Source organism: Urocampus carinirostris, chromosome 5, assembly GCF_059441175.1.
Source record: "Urocampus carinirostris isolate Australia breed hairy pipefish chromosome 5, RoL_Ucar_1.0, whole genome shotgun sequence".
NCBI lineage: Eukaryota > Metazoa > Chordata > Actinopteri > Syngnathiformes > Syngnathidae > Urocampus > Urocampus carinirostris.
In genome coordinates, this window is record NC_142353.1 from 23,100,159 (window position 1) to 23,119,292 (window position 19,134).

At 39.5% G+C, this 19,134-nt stretch overlaps 1 protein-coding gene across 3 annotated transcripts; it reads right to left on the bottom strand.

Annotated features, from left to right (window-relative positions):
* Positions 1-90: 90 nt before the first annotated feature.
* Positions 91-19,074, bottom strand: LOC148365777 (protein FAM151B-like). 3 transcript variants are annotated; one of them, XM_088336218.1, is made up of 5 exons: positions 18,492-19,074; positions 6,894-7,053; positions 6,617-6,834; positions 4,996-5,131; positions 91-1,011 (listed from the first exon to the last, which is right to left on the bottom strand). In XM_088336218.1, the coding sequence occupies exons 2-5, from the start codon at positions 7,040-7,042 to the stop codon at positions 858-860; spliced, it is 657 nt and encodes a 218-aa protein (XP_088192344.1). In that variant the 5' UTR covers positions 7,043-7,053; positions 18,492-19,074; the 3' UTR covers positions 91-857. The 3 variants fall into 3 exon arrangements, with proteins under 3 accessions (XP_088192344.1, XP_088192343.1, XP_088192342.1); XM_088336217.1 differs by lacking the exon at positions 18,492-19,074 and adding an exon at positions 15,639-15,919; XM_088336216.1 differs by lacking the exons at positions 91-1,011; positions 4,996-5,131; positions 6,617-6,834; positions 6,894-7,053; positions 18,492-19,074 and adding exons at positions 10,521-13,233; positions 13,393-13,525; positions 15,639-15,998.
* Between the last annotated feature and the right edge of the window lie 60 nt (positions 19,075-19,134).

Here is a 19,134-nt window from a genome sequence, read left to right on the forward strand (position 1 = left end):
CCCTCACCGCCGGTGACCACCAACGGGTCTGAGGGTTGCCACCGCGGCAGGCACCGACTACCTTGCGGCCACAGCTCCGATCAGCGTTTGTGTTAAAGTTTATTCTGTGGTTTTTCATCATAAAGTGTCTCACTAATGAACATAGATTGTTTAATGAGCGTCCGTGTAAATGATTATTTAGCAATTGACAGCCAAAACGGGGTTTGTTGGTGTGACACCTTGACTGTAAACTGTATTAAAATTGTCTCCTATATATACTGGACTGGACCCTTTTTGCAACAACCTTGTATCGGCTTCGCTTGTGCAACCATCAGGCCTGCTTATGACAAATATACAAGTATAGCACAAACTCAATTTTATCTCCGAGCCATATGTACTCATCAAAAAAGCCTTATATGGCTTGTAACCCGACTACTGGGCTAAACAGTCGCCCCGCTCCTTTGTTTCCTGTGTGTCAATACCATTGGAGGCTAAGTTGTACATATAGGTAACAAAGCTGAACTATCTTAGATTAGGGACATGCAAATCTTTTTTGATTTTTAAGTTTCTCTAAAAGTCAACAAAACGCTCCAAAAAGCACCAAAAGCTTTTCTTTTAAATAATAATTTGACAGTATAGAAGTTTATTAGTAAAAAAAAAAAAGTACAGTACTTTTATTGGTAAAGCAAATGCTTGAGCATGTAATTTGTGTTTGTTCTTTGATTTCAAAGAATATGTATTCAATAAATAAATGTTTCTACTTCCCAGGTCTTGACTGTTGCAGGGCCTTTTTAGAACGCGATCCCCCGCAAAAAACGAGGAAGAACTGTACATGAACCAGTAAGCATCCGAAGGTTCTTAGCATGACAAATATTTGTTCACGTGTTATCTTGTGTATTTTTTGTCAGCTGTGTCCGAAGCGCTTCTGGCAGATCGTAGCAGATTCTGCAGACGTCAACAAGTGTTCTGTAAGGAAGCAGCTCCTTCACGTTGAATTCGTCAGTCTGGCCGGTCCACACCGTTAAAGAATATCTGCACATGACACAAGTGTAAAATGGCTTTCAGACCTTAGAGTTTTTTCCAAGATCTTGAGTTTAGACCGCATGCTGTAGACCAGTGTTTCTCAACTGGACCAGTTTTCAGTGGGCCGCAGGCCAATGCCATAGCAAATGAATGCTAAGAAGAAAAACAGAGGGTCAATTACATAGTAGCTGTCTAATGGCCTGCTCGATCTCTTCTTCCTGTTCAGTCAATTGGCGCTGTCCCAATTGTGTTTGAGAGAGACCACATCTTTTTTTTAATGTCATTTGGTTGGTTTTATTTTATTCTCTGTCCATAACAATGGGTCCCAAAAAGTTAATGATAAGGGGAGGGAAGAGTGGAAAACCATGAGAAAAACAAGCGAGTTGACGAAGGAAATAATTGCAACATATGAAAAGTGTCTGCTGTTTGAAGCACTGCTTAAAGGTACAGTAAATTCTTATATTTCTAGCTTTTTTTTATACCTGTGATCTTTACTATCTACACAATGAAGTAATTATCGTCGTTGAGGTACACAATTTTGTGATATTTTGTGCACCAACTTTTTTTAATATGTGGCTATTTTAATGCAGTTTCAGGGAGTTGCTTATATGCAATGTAGGTTTATATGCGAGTACTGTATATACTGTACTTGAAGTTGTTTTGGTTGCGTCGGTCATTTTTTTCAAAGGAAACAGTTTAAAAAAAGAATGTGAATGTGTTGTACGATCTCTGCCTTGAACTGCACAATCGTTTTATTCGTCATATATTTAATTCTGGTTGCTGATTGTAATTAGACTTAAATGGTGGGTCCTCAAGTCAGACCAGTTGAGAAACACTGCTGTAGACTACAAGAGAGAACTGTGAGTGTCATGACTTTTAAAGAGGGTTGTCAAACTCGCAGCCAAGGGGCCAATACTGGCCCTCAGGATGATGGAGTTAAATAGACGAAGTCAACCACTAAAACAAACAAAAAAAACATCTACCCTGGTCATATCCCTTGGGAGGGGTGACCAACAGCAAGACAAACACATACAAAAACAAAGAAAATAAAAAGGTTAAAAGGAGCAAAAAACATAACCAAAATTTTTTGGACCATGGCCAACCAAATGCTCGAACACCCAAACAAGTTAAGCACCTCGGCACCCAAGTTGGTCATGCTTTCGTCCCTCCAGATGAAACAGGACAAAAGAAAGCGGCCGTGCCACTCGGGTCAGGGTGACACAACACACCCTTCTGTTCGACAGCAGGGCCCGACAGCTTTCACTGGTTTACCGCTGCCGCATCATACAGGTGCCCTGCCCGTCCTTAAGAACGCGTCCAAACATCCCACTATCCTTTCACAACACCTCTCCACTAATTGCTAACACCAACAAGAGCTTGAGCTTCCACTATATTTAGACCTCTTTCTTACAGTGCACTCATAACACCATCCATCCACGTCAATCGCGGCCTTCCTCTTGGTCTCCTTCTATTTACTTCTGCTCTGTAGATCCTCTTCAACATTCGCTCCTCATCCATCCTCTTCATGTGTCCAAACCAACCGAGTACTCTCTTATCCACACACTTGCTCAGTTCTAGAACTACTCCAGTTCTGTCTCTCACAACTTCATTTCTCAATCTATCCAATCTTGTCACTCCTAACATACTCCTCAAACACTTGTTCTCCAAAACCCCTAAAAACCACATAATAACGACCCAGCACTGGTGAGTTATTTTCAGAACAGGTCCGCGGGCACCAGAGCTGTCCTTAGGGGGCACGCTGGTTCCCGCAGGCACCACGTTGGAGACCCCTGCTCTACACTATAGGCGCTGCAAATAGAGCCCCCCTGCACATCTGAAGCCAAAAAGCAGATCGCCAGTGTCATCGCTGAGTGTGCGGGGGGCTTTAGATTCCCTTTTGGTATAATGGGCCCCGCGAAGGGCAACAAATGCCCTTCTGTTTTGGATGGCGGCAGGATGATTTAACACCCGTCCCTCGGTGTGCCTATGATGAGCCGTGTTCCCGTGGAGTTTGAATGGAAAAAATGAGCTGCTTGTAAACGGTGACTGATTGAATGAATCATGGCAGCCTCTTCTCTTTATTCACCTTCAGCACGTAATGCTGCTGCACATCACAAAGAGAGGCGCAATTCAAGTTTGTCGCCCACACATTCTGTGGGGGCCATGTTGTCCTACTTGCTCACTTGACGTTTGTAAAGGCTTCGTGTGGGTAAAAGTGTCTTTGCTGAGTGCTTTACACACTAAATAATAAAAAAATAGCTGCAGAGGACACCTGATTAAAAGCCGCATGCTCTATTAAAGGAACGAAACTCATTTTTGTTTTTGTACAGGCTGCATGGGATTTTAAGATTCAGGCTTAAACAGCCATAAAATGAACTTATTCACGTCCATCTCCAACATTATAAGCCTGGTGCCCAACCGCGTGAGGATTTTGGCGTCATGACACCTAACATAATTTTCAGCTGCGTCGTTTTCATGTGTTTTCGGATAATGTGACCTTTCGATATGGCGAATACGAAGACAAGAACACATTTACGATTCCGCCGAAAGAAAAAGCGAATGATGGCTACATTGGGCAAGATGTTAGCCCTATATTTCTAGACGACAGCGCCAGAGATACCGTAATCTGGAGAATAGTGCCAGATTGCAACACAATCGGATCTTTTCGTGTCTTTGTCCTTAGTGGATTTCGCAGTAAAGGACTAAATTCCATTTGCTTGTTATCGGTCCTCGAGGATGAAAGGAAACTCTAGCGACTTGACATCAATGTTAGAGTTCCAGAAAGGGAAGTGTAGTGTTTTTGATAGGTAATTTCCACTATAGTGGACAGTATACTGTTCAACTCGGATGTATAAATTGAGGACTTGTTTCATGGATAAATGGTTTTAAATTTTTCAAATATGTTGTAAATTTTAAGTACAGTGTAAATATTCAATAAACTACATTCACACATCCCGCTTTGCTCCTGTGATGATTTATATAAATAATTTTGGCAAGACCATCGACTGATTTCTCCTCAAGAAGGGCGTCATAAATGTTTCCACACGTCACCACGGCGTTTTGTTTTTCGAGGGCATGCATTGTGGAAAAGAGCAGCCAGCCACTTTTTCCGGTACTGCCACAGAAAAAAAAGAATAAACGACACCTTATTTTAAAACCAGAGTGTTTAAAATGTAGGCTAAAAAGTAGCGGCAGGTAGTCTGGAATTTATAGAAACATTCATAGTAACGGTTGACAACTTCTCTTATCAGAATTAAATAATACTTTTTCAGGCACTGGCTGCCTCTAGTTAAGCAGGTGTGTTCTAGAACCGAGATCTACATTTTAATCATCAATAGAATAAAACAGGCACTAAGAAATATGTTTGGTATTTATTCCAAAGTCAAATATCAGATTACAGACTACGGACGATCGTTCCTAAATTTAATTTGTTCGTAAATTGCTTCAGTGCTAGATTTTGTATGTTTAAGGTTTAAATAAGTATGTTTAAGGCTTGTATAAGTAACCTTTATTGTTTTGTACTAAAAAATAAACATTTCCTAAAATAATATGCTCTATAAACATAAAGTTGAGTTTAACTCACTTTTGGAAGATGGGCTTCAAGAGGTCCTTCTCTGTGGTAGAGCATGGACGGAAAAAAAAAGCGATCCAACAATTTTCTCCACCCTATCATGCTTTCTTACTCCACTTTTATTTCAAAAGAAACGGCTTGCCTCTTCTTTACGATTCACACCAAACAATTTTGAATGGTATTAAACAATAAAAACGTCAAAGTTTTTATTGTACTGAATCTCCAGCACGCATGTTTACACACGAACTAGGAAGAGGAAGGGGATTTCTTCTTCGAGGTGGATGTTGGGTGACCTCTCACATGTTCGTATCAACCATTTTTCGTAAGTCGAATGGTCGTAAGTAGGGGAGCGTCTGTATTAATCTCTCTTTAGGTCCCTGGTGGTTATTGGAAATGATAGAATTGTGGTGTGCCTGCCTCACCTGTCCGACTGTTGCAGCAGCCACGTAAGCTGCGAAACAGACTGGGCCAAAAGAACTGCCCGGACCGGGAAAGTGACATGATGTTTCAGACCTCCACAAATGTCCTGCATCGCATGCACCATGTCCCAACTGTAACCTAAAAAATACCGTAAGTCACACACTAAGCAGGCAAAAAGGCTGAAATATTTCAAATGAAGTGTTGGAATTGTTGGGAATGAAGTGGAATTATTTGGAAGAAGTTGAGGATTTTACACAAAAGACTTAAAGAAAGAAAATTGAAATATAATTTCAGCAAGACAAAAAAAGTTCATACATATTTTAAAGATACAAAAAAGTACAAAATATGTACTGTAAGGTGTACTGAATGTATTAAAAGGACTAAAAAGAACTATTGAGCAGTACTGAAAATATACAAAACGTACTGAAAAGTAAAAAAATAAATAAGTGAAAAGTACCATAAAGTATTGAAAGTGGTGAAACTTATGAATACAGATTTAAAATAAATACAAAACAATTACAAAAGAAGTAGTGTACTAAAAAAAAAGTATGTAAAAGTACAAAAAAAGTATTAAAAAGTATCAAAACTAAAAAGTACTGAAAAGCAGAAAAGTGTACTGAAAATTTAGAAAAAGTATTGAAAAACACTAAAAATGAAGAAACATATGAAGAAGCAATGAAAAGTATGACAATGTACTGAAGAGAAGGAAGGTTTACTGGAAATATAAAAAATACAACATATACTGAAAAAGTATGAAATTGTTCGATAAACATTTTTATCAAAATGTACTGACAAGTAGTAAAAAGTATGGAAAAACTAGTGAAAAGTAGGAAAAGTAGAGAAACTAGTAAAAAGTACTGAAAGGTGGGAAAAGGTCCTGGCATGTATTAAAAAATACAAAGAAATGGTGATAAAGTAATGAAAGATATAAAGAGTAACAAAAAATGAAGGAAAAAGATTCTAAAAACTATAACAAAGTACAAAATGTACTGAAAAGTATAAAAAAGTACTGACAAAAAAAATGACAAATAAAGCGGTTAAAAGTATTCAAAAGTACAGAAAAGAATGAAAAGTAGTAAAAATTATAAAAAAAATTGATAATTTCGAATAAGGTACTGAAACGTTTGAAAAAATACTGAAAAGTATAAAAAAGTACTAAAAAATTTCAAATAAGGCGGTTAAATATACAAAAGTACTGAAAAGTATGAAAAGTGGTACAAATGATGAAAAAAAAGTGATATTTTTGGAAAATGTACTGAAACGCTTGAAAAAGTACTGAAAAGTATAACAAAAAGAACTGGAAAATACAAAAATTACAAATAAGGCGGTTAAAAATATTCAAAAGTACAGAAAAGTAGTGAAAAGTAGTAAAAATTATGAAAACTAGTGATAATTTCGGAAAAAGGTACTAAAACGCTTGAAAAAGTACTGAAAAGTATAAAAAAAGCACTGGAAAATACGAAAAGGACAAGAAAAGTAGTGAAAAGAAGAAAGGTGCAAAAAAGTACTGAAAAGTACAGAAACATTCAAAGAATGCCAACATAGTACTGAAAAGTATTTAAAAAAAACTGCTGCAAAGACAGAGAGAAAGTACGTAAACTAGAGCGGGCGACGATACCTCACCCGGATTATCCGTCCCAGCCGTCCACTTTGTGGTCCAGCCAAGGGAGAGAACGACAGTATTGGGAAGCGTCTTCGCGAGGCCCAAGAAAGCTTGATGCCCCAGCGGTAGGTCCTGACTCTCAGGTCCCGGAAGGACATCAGCATTGACCCACACGGGGGCGCTCATTTTAGGCAGCACCTCCCTCAAGACGGGCACAGAGAGAGAAGCGGCCTCCAGGCTGGAAGGACGCACCGCGTCAGTTGAAAGCTTGAGCGAATCCGACGCACCCAATCTCACCTCTTGAAGTCAAGCTTGATCCCCTTTTTGTGCACCTTGACGCCTTGGAGCCACTCCTTCAGTGTGATGTCACTGTCCGTCTCGGGAGGATGGCCCATGATTGGCTCCTTGGGCTGATGGCCTCTCACGATGACATCAGCCTCAAGCATATGAGTGGAATCTTTCATCGAAAATACGTAAGGTCAGAATTTTAGGGCTCCAACTCAGGATTATTTGAATAATCAATCAATTGGTTGAGATTTTTTAAAAACACATTTGTAATTTTTTTTCCCTCTTTATTTGAATATTGAAGTCTTGGACAGATATCAAAGTAGTGACCAGAATAATACTCTAGGATATAAAACAATACAAAAGATAAAACGTTTGTCAATTAACTCAACAATGAAGAAAAATACATACAAATATATGCTGTAAACCTGTAAATATGTAAGATACTCTATAGGTAGAGCGCTCATCTTAGGATCAAGTGATCGCAGTTTGAATCCCGGCTCCTCCGTGTTACATGTCGAAGTGTCCTTGGGTAAGACACTGAACGCTTAATGCCCCCAATAAGCAGGTTGGCGCCTTGCATGGCTGCTATTGGTGTGTGAGTGTGTGTGTGAATGGGTAAATCTGTAGCACATTGTAAAGCGCTTTGGGAAGTCTTCATTGACTTGAAAAGCGCTATATAAATGCAGATCATTTCATTTGGACTTATACGAAACAAAAAAGAACAATACATTAAATTTGATATGGAGCAAATATCCACTAAAATGTAAAAAACATAAACCCATTCCCCATAATTTTGTCAATGAATTTATCTTTTGGTTAAAAATGTAAATTGCATTTTTACTTTGAGTTCTGATATGAATTACTAATCCCAAGAAAATTGATTCAATGAACCAGGTTGATTGAAATAGAACAAACAATTTATTAACACAGAGAATTAATGATGGGGGAAATGGGGAGGGGAAGGCGCCGGAGATTAGGGGAGTTTTCGACCGCTAAGAGTCAAAGTTACTAGCACAAAAAGAAAGTTTCCTGCTATAATGCCTGTTGATTTGGGGAAATTCCCCTATACAGAAAAAAAGCTAATTCCCAAGAACCAGCAAACATGGCATTAAATCTGAAACCGTCCTCATACTTGTTGTTTCTGAGAGATTTTGTCCCATGTTTTATGTGGTCTCAATGTGTGGCCCATGTGCTGAACTTCCGCAGTGCAGGCCCGCACGGCCGCCTCAAACTGCCGTCATGCGAGGTAGTAAAAAAGAGCGCGAGCTATTGATCAACTGCTTTTTTTACATGGACCAGGGACGCTTGACCAGATCATGACTCTTTGGGCGTTGCCTCAGATAATTGAGACCACCTGGATCGGATGACGGTGTTTGAACTTGCTAAACTTGTTTGAAAGCCAAAGAGGTGAGAAATTTGCGTAATGTTCTGTACTTGAGAATGCCCCTCCAGTCGAAATAATTAAATACGCTGAGAACATTATTTTATCAATACATAGGCTTGGATGTTTTAATTACATTCAAAACTTCATGTTATCAGATTTTATTATGGCACATGGTGAATTAGTACGACCGGAAACCGTCCAAAAAGGGACGCAGTCGTTCCATCTATTCCAAAGTTCTAAATTACCTGAAACAAAAAATGTGGGAGTCAATTTTGTCCCGGGCTTATTTGCTCTACATTTGTAATGATGAAATGGTCAATAAATGGCTTTTTGGAAAAACAAACCTGTCTCTGCTGGACTAAAGTAGTACTACAACCCTCATCGTCACAACGAAATCCAATGCACTCTTATTGCATCGATTTAACGTGCTAAGTGGATCTTAAATCGCTTGAAAAAACAATGATAAAATTTGTGGCCAACGATTGTAAGAATTGATTTTATTGATTAGTTGTTGCAGTCATATACCTAATCGAATAATAATAAGTTACCAACTACAATAAATTCTGGATACAACCCACTAATTTTTTGCGACATTTTAAACATACAGATTCAAATATGGAGTGTTTTTTTCTCTTTTGTGGCAGCATCGAAAAAACGGCGAGCTACTGGTTTCCACAAAACATGTGCTTTAAACACAAAATTCTTCAGTGACGTTTGAAAACATTTATGAATCTTCTCCCAAAAAATTAATCCATGGTTTTGACAACATTATTCATAAAATACACAACAGGAGCAATAGGGGAGGTGTGACAGTACTTTGTTCAATACTTACAACACACTCATAATTCAACTTTTTCACCCACAAATCAAGTCCTCAATTTATACATCCGAATTAAACAGCAGTTGAAGTTACCAATCAAAAATGCCACAGTTTTATTTATGTCTTATTGGTGTCAGGTCGCTAACGTTCCTTTTAATCCCCAAGGAACAATTACAAGCAAATGCAATCAAGTCCGGTACCACAGAAACCAACAATTCCAATACAATAACACGTCTTCCACGTTCGTGTTGCAATCTGGCACTATTCTCCGCAATATGGTTGCCCTGGAGCTGTCGTCCAAAAATATAGAGCTCAAGCAGGGGTCATCATTAATTGATTTTTGGAAAAAAAATTAATATTTAAGTGCGAAAAAATTAAAATTAATTTTTTTGCGGCAAGGCCAATTAATGGGTATTTATTGGATTTCTAGCCATTAATTGGTAATTTAATGGTATACTAGCCGTGTCAATATGGTCGAACAAACTGGTCCCTTTAATCTTTACTTTTAGTACAAAAAATATCTTCTGAGTTATTGGTGATCACATCAGCTACCGTCATGTTGGGGCTTGTTTTATAATTATAATTTGTCGATTCCTCCTAAGTTAATATGCGAATTGTCGGAACACTAACTGAGGTTAGATGAACAGTGAATGATAGAACATTCACGCCAACATTATCATGCGCAGTAAGACACCTTAGTAATAAGAGGTTTTGCTATTTATTACACATTCATTTATGAACAAAAATGTGTACAACATAGAAACATCGGAGATAGTGAAAATGTTAGAGATTTTCATTAGATGAAACGATGTGGGAAACAAATTCGCTGTCCCAGAAGCGGTTGTTAGAAAACAAAAAAAGTTGGGCTTCTAGGCAATTTGTTGACAAGTTGTACCGTTCATCCGCATAGGCACGTCCGGCAGCACTGAAAAAGCGTTCTACTATGTTGGAAGTTGGCAGTATAAATGTTGTATCGATAAATTGATCAGAGGTGGGCAGCATCATGTTCAGGCGGCGCCGTTTTATCAAATTTTGGCCGAAGGCCATATCCGATGACTCATCTATTGGACTTTCATCGACCGGTGCAGTTTCGGTGACTTTGAGAGCCTCCACTGCTTGACGCTCTTTTGTCGTAAGTTGACCATGTTTTTGGTTTTGAATTTTCACAATAGCCCTCTCAAACATAGGCGCTTGAACGATTTTGCCGTCGGGGCTGAGGTGATGGGCCATGGCAGGATGGGACGACATTGCAACATCAAAGAGGTACCTCGCCTCTGCGACTGTCAGATCTTCTTGCTGCAAAGTAAGCGTCAAAGAATCCAACTTGGCCAAATCACCGTTGAGTTGAGTGAGTTTATGAACATCCGCTGCGTTGAGAAGTAAATCCATCACCCTTGGGTCGGTGGTGAAAACTTCTTTTGCAAGAATTTTCTGCAGCTCGAAGAACCTGCGCACCATCTTTGCCGTGCTTGACCACCGTGTCTCATTTCTCGTCAACGGTCGAAGGTCTGTGTACTCATCCAGTAGTGCACTAAGCGTGCTGTATCTCAGGCGAGCCATCAAGGAGTTCAACTTACAGAGTACCTTAAAAAAGTAAAAGCAGGAAATAAGAAATATGCTAAATTTGAGCAGCTTAAAATCGCCTTGCGTAAAATTCCTTTGATAGAAGGCGTGGCCGCGTGGGGTATGTGAAAAAAATATTGTGGAACCGCTGTGACAGAGTGCACTCTGTCTTCAATATAGATATTGTGAGATATAAGTAAGCAGCATAGAAAAGAAGTTCACCTTTTCGTAGGGCTTCAAGAGTTCTTTGACAGCGAGGTTGAAGCGATGGGAGGTGCAGCCGACCAGAGGAACATTGCACTGCTTTGCAATGGCTTTGTTCACCTTGCAGTTGTCGCCACAAAGCGCCACCACGTTGGCCATAGACTTGCCGTACCTGCTAAGGATGTCTTCGATGAACACCAGGTGGTTTTCAGCCGTCTGTGCCTTGGGATCCAAAAGTGTTGAGAAGCCGAGGAGAGCACTTTCCCGACCGCGTGGGCTTATATACGAGGCGAAAACGCCAACGTAATAATCGGAAGAACAAGTCCATCCGTCGAATACCACCGCGAATCGGGATGGCAGATCGAAGGTGATTTTCTGTCGCACACCCTGTGTCACCAAGGCCAAATACTTCTTTAAGGTGTTTGTGCAGATTGGCTCCGTATTGCTGATGTCCCTGATGGTAGGCCGATCAACAACATTGAAAGGCTCCAGGTCGATACAAACCAACCGCAGCCACTTGAAGATTCGTATTCCTTTTCGGCAAACGGTTGAAGGTGACGACAGGAAATTTTCTATCGATCCAGGATTGGATGACTCCTGCTTCTTTGCATCACTTTCTTTCTGCAAGTGCTGACTTTTAATGTGGCTTTCCAAATTGCTCCAACCGGTGTTGCGCCGTTGGATGCGCTCGGCGCCACATGAGCAGCGCCATTTGCCGTTGACGACATCAATCTGTGTGAAGTACTCTCTAACCATTTTTTCCTTCGGTCCCATAACCGTGCGAAGATTACAATTAATACAGCGTAATAGTAGTGGTGTACAACATGTGCGTATGTGCATCCACGACGTACGTGCTTGAGGCAAAACGTGAGCTAATCAACAAGCCCGATTTTGTCCCGACCAATAAAAAGCTGCTTTGCAACCACACTATGTACGTACAGCTACCGTGTTTCCCCGAATATAAGGCCGGCCTTACTTCAAAATCATCGTCAAAAATTGAGGTTTTGAAATAAAAATATGTGCAAAAGTAATAAATTTTCGCTAAAAATTTCTTAGAAAAGCATTGCCGTTGTTAAATAACGTTGATATCTACGGTTTTCATAGGTAATATGAGCCTCTTATTTGCAGGAAGGTTGAATTTCATTTCTCATAAAAAGCTGGGCCTTATAATGGGGGAAACACGGTAGCTTACGCGTATGCATGCACTGTCCCGATTGTGCGTGTATGTGCCCTTGACCGCATACGAAATGCTCGCGCGGCGAGAAAATTTGCACGTTTGTTGACGCAATCGACTAACAAAAAACCCGAATATTTTCGCAATTAATGGGTCGCAAACTCGCAATAATTGCTAATTATTTAAATTTTGCAATAAATGGATTTATGAATTTAAGCAACCATTCCATTAATTTTTCGCAATTAATGGCATTAATTTTTCACCAATCATTTATTGCTGACCCCTGTAATGGGCGAAGAGGCCCTCATTCGCGTTCTCTTTCAGCGCCGTAGTAAATATGTACGTGTCTCTATAATCGCCATCTTAAATGGTCACATGATGTAAAAGACTTTGAGCAGAACTGAAAACGGCATCAGGTGTGCAGGGGTATAGCAGTGTTGCAGTTGTGCAGCTATTTTTCATGCCAAAACAAATGGAAATTTAACCATGCGTTTCATAGATTTAAAATATTGTATCACTCATTGTATAACCTCTATTTACCATTATCTCTCACAAATATGAATCTATTTATATGTGTAGTTGGTACAGGGCTTATGATTTCCTCATAGATCGCCAACATTTTGCATCCAATCATCCTGCCCTCCCAAACAGATTACGGGACCTTTCATGGATGGTGGCTCATGAGGTTCTCCCAGTCAGAGTCGTCATGCAATACCGAGGAATGTCAGCGATTTCGACCTGCCCTCGACCTGGCTGTGGCGCCCAGGAGTCGGTGAGGCACCTTTTTTGGGAGTGCAGCGCTGTCGAGGACCTGTGGGCAATGGCCTGCCACCTAGGAAAATTCCCGGACACACAGTACGTGCTTTACGGGGTGAGTCGGTCAAAAAGGTCAAAGAACGACTTTGCCAAGGACTGGCTCACTCTCGCCGCCATCAAAGACGCCATCTGGACCTCCATAAACCTGTTGGTAAGGAGGTGCAGACAGATCCCCCCGTGGCTGTGCTCCGAATGGCTGCAAATACCATACAATCTGCGAGCCACAAGCCTAGGACGCAGCCATAAAGAAGAGTCGTCTGCGCCCACCCGGAGGAGGGAACCGGAGCACACTGTGGGAGTCCCGGCAGCAACGGCCTGGCTATTCGGGTGGTTGTGGAAAGTAGAAGCAAGAAGGGAGAGGACCCATCTGAGCATCCCGGGCAGAGAACTGGAGGATGAAATGAAATGATCTGCATTTATATAGTGCTTTTCAAGTCAAGACTTCCCAAAGCGCTTTACAATGTGCTTCACATTTCCCAATAGCGGCCGTGCAGCCATGTAAGGCGCTAACCTGCATATTGGGGGTATTAGGGATTCAGTGTCTTACCAAAGTACACTTCGACATGTAACACAGAGGAGCCGGGATTCGAACGCCGAACTCTTGATCCCAAGACGAGCGCTCTACCTCCTGAGCCACTGCCGCTGCTTGAAATCCCACTTGAGAAGACAGAGCTGTGGCCCTGCACAATAGTATTGCCCTGTACACATTGGTCTTTTTTTCTTATTTTCCAACATGTTGTTGGAGTGTGATGTGGTGGGGTTGTGGGTGTGTTTGATTGCTGTTGGAGGTGTCAGTGAGGGTTGTGCAAGCCAAGAAAAATCTGTTCTTGTACACATTGGTTGTTTTTATTTTCCAGCGGGTTCCATTTCCGGATCGTTTTTCTCTGCCTGCGATTTTGTCTCCCCCCTCTTACTTGTTCATTTGTCATGGTAACCTTGTTATCCTGCCACAATTATTTCTTTCATTGAAACATTAGTACTGATGTTTGAATAAGCAATGTTTGTAATCTCTAAATTGGGCCAAGTTGTTGGAGTGTGTTTGTGTGAATAAAGTTTGTTAAAACCCCTTACAAGGTTATCGCCTTTAACACCTTGATGTCATTACAGTAATATAATTCTGCATACAATAATGGAGACCAGTGTTCCCTCTAAGCGGCGCGCGTGCGCAATTGCGCACTGCTCGCACATTCTCAGCGCACAAGAAAATCTAGCCAGCGCACAAAAATGAGGGCTCAAAATTACTAATTAAGAAGCGACTTAAGTCAAAGTTACAGTGCATGAAGGTAAAAATACACGCGTTCCCCTGACGTTGTGTCCTAAATGCGGTATTTTGAAGTCGAACGAAGTTGAGTAAAGTTAGTAGAGTATGTCGAGAACCGGCTTCTTCGGCTCGGCTCACTAAAGAACCGGCTGTTTCGGGTCCTAAACGGCTCTTCAGGTTGTTTTTGCTTCTTTAATTCCAACATGACCAAATATTAAGTAAAATTATGCACAAAATGACTTAAAGGAAGGGGGGGAATAGAACAAAAAAGAAAAAAATACCAAAATGAAAAAGTACTGAAAAGCTGAGAAAAAAAGAAACAAAAGGAAGAGAAAAAAGAAGCAAAAATTTAGAAAAAAGCCAGAAAAAAAGCAAAGAAAGAAATGTAGGAAAAAGTAAATAGAGAACAAAAAGAAAAAAGTAACAGCTCGGAAAAAATAAACACAATGAGATTTTTTAAAGGAATTTAAAAAAAAAAGTAGAAAAAAAACACCGAAAAAATAATAAAAAGTTTGTGTTGCATTCAAATAATTTCCAATTATACCAAGTCAATCTTGTTGCCAACATTGCACTTCCACTCAAAAATGTGATTAAATACAGTTGTGCATCGTGCAACCGACTAAATAGGCCCCCAAAAATGTTAGTGTTATGCGACAAAAGATACCAGGAAAAAAAAGAAATGGAAATCCTGTGAAAGAATTGATGTAAAAACAAATGACGTTTGTAGGCCTTACAACCTTTGCAATCGTACATTAGTCAATTCATTCAAAAGTGGAAAAAAAAATTGCGTTGCCGAAAACTCAGCAAAATGTAACTTGATGTCAAGTTTTGGACATGTTTGATAATTAATTATCTTGCCACACTTGGGATTATGGTGGCTCACTGTTGTTTCAAGCGTTGCTCACCGACTTTGTGTGAACGCTCAGACCCGTGGAAAAATAGAGGGAACATTGATGGAGACCCTTTTCTACTAACCTTTAGATAAGTTTGCATAATAAGGAAGAAATGATACAGCTGTGCTATCTGGAATATCGACCAAAGATTCAGGCGCCATATTTGCTCCGGTTCTAAAACATGGATACAGTAACTAAGGTAAGCGTGGTTAACGAACGCTGTCAGGAGTATGAATCAGTGAGCCTCTGGCGCTGCCTAACGGCGAAGAGGTGTAAATGCTCTCATCACAAAAAATTGGCACGCAAACGTCTGTACAAGTAAAGCAATCGACGTAGTAATTTAAGGAAATACTCGTTTTGCTCCATCGGTTTTTGATTTATTAAAAAATCTGAATTATAACGAGTGCCTAGGGTACAAGAATGGAGAACAGGTGGCATTTTGAAATTCAGGAGATTTTTTAAAATGAGAGCATTCTGTTTTTTTTTCTAAAAGATATTTTTTTCCTTTGGTTTAAAGATAAAATATTGCCGAAAATGTATACAATGTGACATGAGGGTTAAATTGGCGTCTAATCCGAATATGTGTACATTCACTTATATTGTCTGCGATATGAGTATTTTTTCAAAAAAGTGTCCCACCTTGGAGAGCCTTAGCCAGTTTGCTCCGACTGTTCACCGCGTGTGACCATTTAATTTCAGCGGCATCCCTTTTCCCGATTTGACCCCGAAAATACTCAACCACCTGTTCACACATATCTTTTAACAAATGAGATAATAAAAAATCCATTAAAATGGCGCTGAGCAAGAAGTGCGTCCCGGGCTATTCCAATGGCTACAAATGATTGACGGGTTTAACTTAACAAACACGGAAAGAAGTATTTAGGTGGCATTTACAAGAGCATCCAGCGCAATTATTATCTAGACGTTGAATTGGTATCTTTGTTTTGGTTCGTTTAACAACTAATAATAAAGAAATATTCTGATTACACTTCACCCCTTTCGCTGAACGGAATGGATCTGTCCTGACGGATACGGAAATAGATTAGCGACAAGTGCCTGATAGTGATGGGAATTCCAACTCTTTTTATAGAATCGAATCTTTAAGCTCGGCTCCCTGAAAAGAGCTGGCTCTTTTGTCTTCCAAACGGCTCTTAAGGTTTGTTGTTTACATTACTAATAATAATGAAACATTATGAACCAAATTAATCAATTTTGAAAATGTATTATTATATTATATTATTATTATTATAGCCCTTATTGATTCAGTACAGTGAACTTTTACCTTATTTATACTTTACAATTGTTAATACTAACAACAACAACGAGGACAGGGTTCGTGCACCTTTCATGGCCAGATTTAAGCACTTTTTAAAATAAAATATCCGGTGTTAATCATGTATTTTGCAGAGCCACAAATAAATCTGTGATTTACATAAGCAATCTTTATTTTCTCGTGTGTATTTATCTAGACACATGATTGTCAGATCTTGAGTAAACCGCAATTATATTTGTGGATAAATGGTCTGCATATATGCAGGGCTTTTCAAGTCACTGAAGACCTCCCTAAGTGCTTTACAATGTGCTTCATACTTACCCATTATGTCACGGTTGCCATGGCGCCCAATTGGCCCGTATGGCACCAGCTGCGGCTCATTGACAGATTGGCTTTCCGTCTATTTAAGCTCAATACTCTTATTTTTCCTTTGTTAGTCCGTCAACGAACCTCTGCCCCGCAAGATGTGAGTTTTGACTTCCTGTTTCCTGTTGGTATTCCTTGTCTGGTATTTTTCCCGTTTATTTTTGTCCTGTTTAATACCGGTTTCCAGTTTCGTTCCTGTCTATTTTTGTCCTGTTTATTATTCTCTCCAGTTTTTGTTCCCGTCTAGTTTGTTCTGTTTATTTTCGATATCCTGTTTCATTACCTATCCTGTCTGTCCCATCCTGTCCGGTATCGACCCCATCTGTCCGACATCATCCGGGCAATTGGTTTCAATTTCGTCGGCCTCTGGCTTCCAATCATTCCACGCCAGACTGCTGCCTAACATGCATGACTCCCCATTTCCCGTAAAATAAAAGGCTTGTGTGAGTAACGTCACGCGTTTGGGTCCTGATCCTGTTCTGGTTCACGACACATTCACATACAGTGTCATACACTCACACACTATTTGTTCAGATTTTTTTCCATAAGTCCTATGGTTATTTGAAGGAGCCATCCGTGCAAAAAAAAACAAGATTTGGGACAAAAAGTCTCAGTGTTACAATGATAAAATCAGATTTGTGAGATGTATACATTATATAAAATCACAATGGTCACAAAATGCCAAATCTATTAAATTAGTATTCATTTTACTGTGAAAAGGATGCTTGTATAAATTAAAATCGCACAATAGTCTTTGAAAAAAATATATATGTATATTTATTTAAAAGAATTGAACATTTTATATAACACTTCACCCCTTTGTCTTAAAACAAAACACCCTCTACCTAATCTCATACAAATAAAATAAAAAGAAGTAAATGTAAGTTAGTAATCATAATACAATATTTCATTGGTGTGGCTATTCCTGTATGTAGTTTTAGCATATTTACTTGTGTATTATGTGCAATTAGTTTTTAAAAAATGTACCTAAAAAATAACTCCAAAATTTGGGGCCGCGTTATACATGAAGTTTTACAGTAGTATTATAGTAATTTGTGCAAAGATTGATAAGATGAGAAATCTTGTCAACTCTCATCGCAAAAGATTAGATGCAATGGGAATTGAACCCGGGTGGCAGTGGTCGAAGCGCCAAACCACTAGATGACAAATGATATAAATGACATATGAAAAGGCATTAGACTTGATCTCATTTACACCTTATTTTTATTCAAGGTTGCAGAGACGAATATGAGAGAATAGAAAAAAAACAAAGTGGTCTTGAAAGATATAAACGCAAGAAAATGCAAGGGAAGAAAAACAACTCTGGTGTCTTAAATGGTGAATCTGACTTTGGAGGACATTAAATGACTACACTGTGAATTTTATGATGGTATTGTGTTCTTTACGTTGCCATTATTTTAATCATGAATGCATAAATTCAACAACGTTGACAATGCTTAATTTGTGCTTAGAAAGAGCGAAACCAAAAAATATACCCATTTTGGATACAAAGTTGGAGGTGCGCGTTATACACAAATAAATGCAGTACTTTATGACTAGTTACAAAGTATTTTAGAGTTACAATGATAGACCCTTAGGGATCCCCAGCCCTTGCTTTGAGAAGCACTCAAGTAAAAGTATATCTTTTAATTTACTCTAGGGATTTCTCTCAGGTCATCGGTGTCATTGTCTGAGGTGGATTTTTCAATCAAGTTGTCTGTCCTCTCACTGTCTGGCCAATGGGACAAGCTTCTCATCCGCGCCCACTCCCATTGGCTGAATGATCTGAACAATACATGTGTATATCTTTATAAGTTTTATGTGTTGGGTGTAAAAAACAATATGTAGCTTACATTTTCACTTGGAAGTTCTTCAAGCATTCTCAAGGATTTCAAGCACCCTTACAAACCCTGCAGAGATTATATTACTCATTGGCCAGTGACGGGCGGGCGCCTTCAAGAGAGTGAGAGAGAATGGAAGGAGAAAGAAACCCAGGGGAAGGGAGATAGAAAGAAAGATAAGATCAAATGAAAGTAAGAGAGAGTGATAAGGAGAGAAATGGATGGGGAGCAAAAATGAGAAAGCGAGAGGTAGAGAAAGATAGAGGAAAACAGAGAGAAAGAGAAAAATACATATAAAGAAATATAGAGAAATAAACTAAAAGGAGATATTTAGAAAGAGATAAAGGTAAAGAGAGACAGAGAATGAAAAACAGTGAAATATAGATAAAAAGATGGTGGAGGGGGATTCGAAAGAAAGCCGGGCTCTCGTAGAACCGTTCAAAGAGATGGTTCACAAAGCCATTTCGTTCGCGAACGAACCATCTATTGCCTGAGACCATAATTAAACGCCAGGACGACCGCGCGTTTAAAACGTTGCTACCGAACTTTGAAGTCTTTTTTTGTCTTTGATTTCCTTTGTTTTGGACACTTTTATTCAAATGCAAAAAAAGAGTGAAAATAAAAGCATATACCTCTACTATTGCTTTGATCTGAA

What these genes read in the sequence shown, in the direction of transcription:
- LOC148365777 (XM_088336216.1), bottom strand. Translation starts at nt 11,695, where the DNA reads ATGCACATACGCACATGTTGTACACCACTACTATTACGCTGTATTAAT.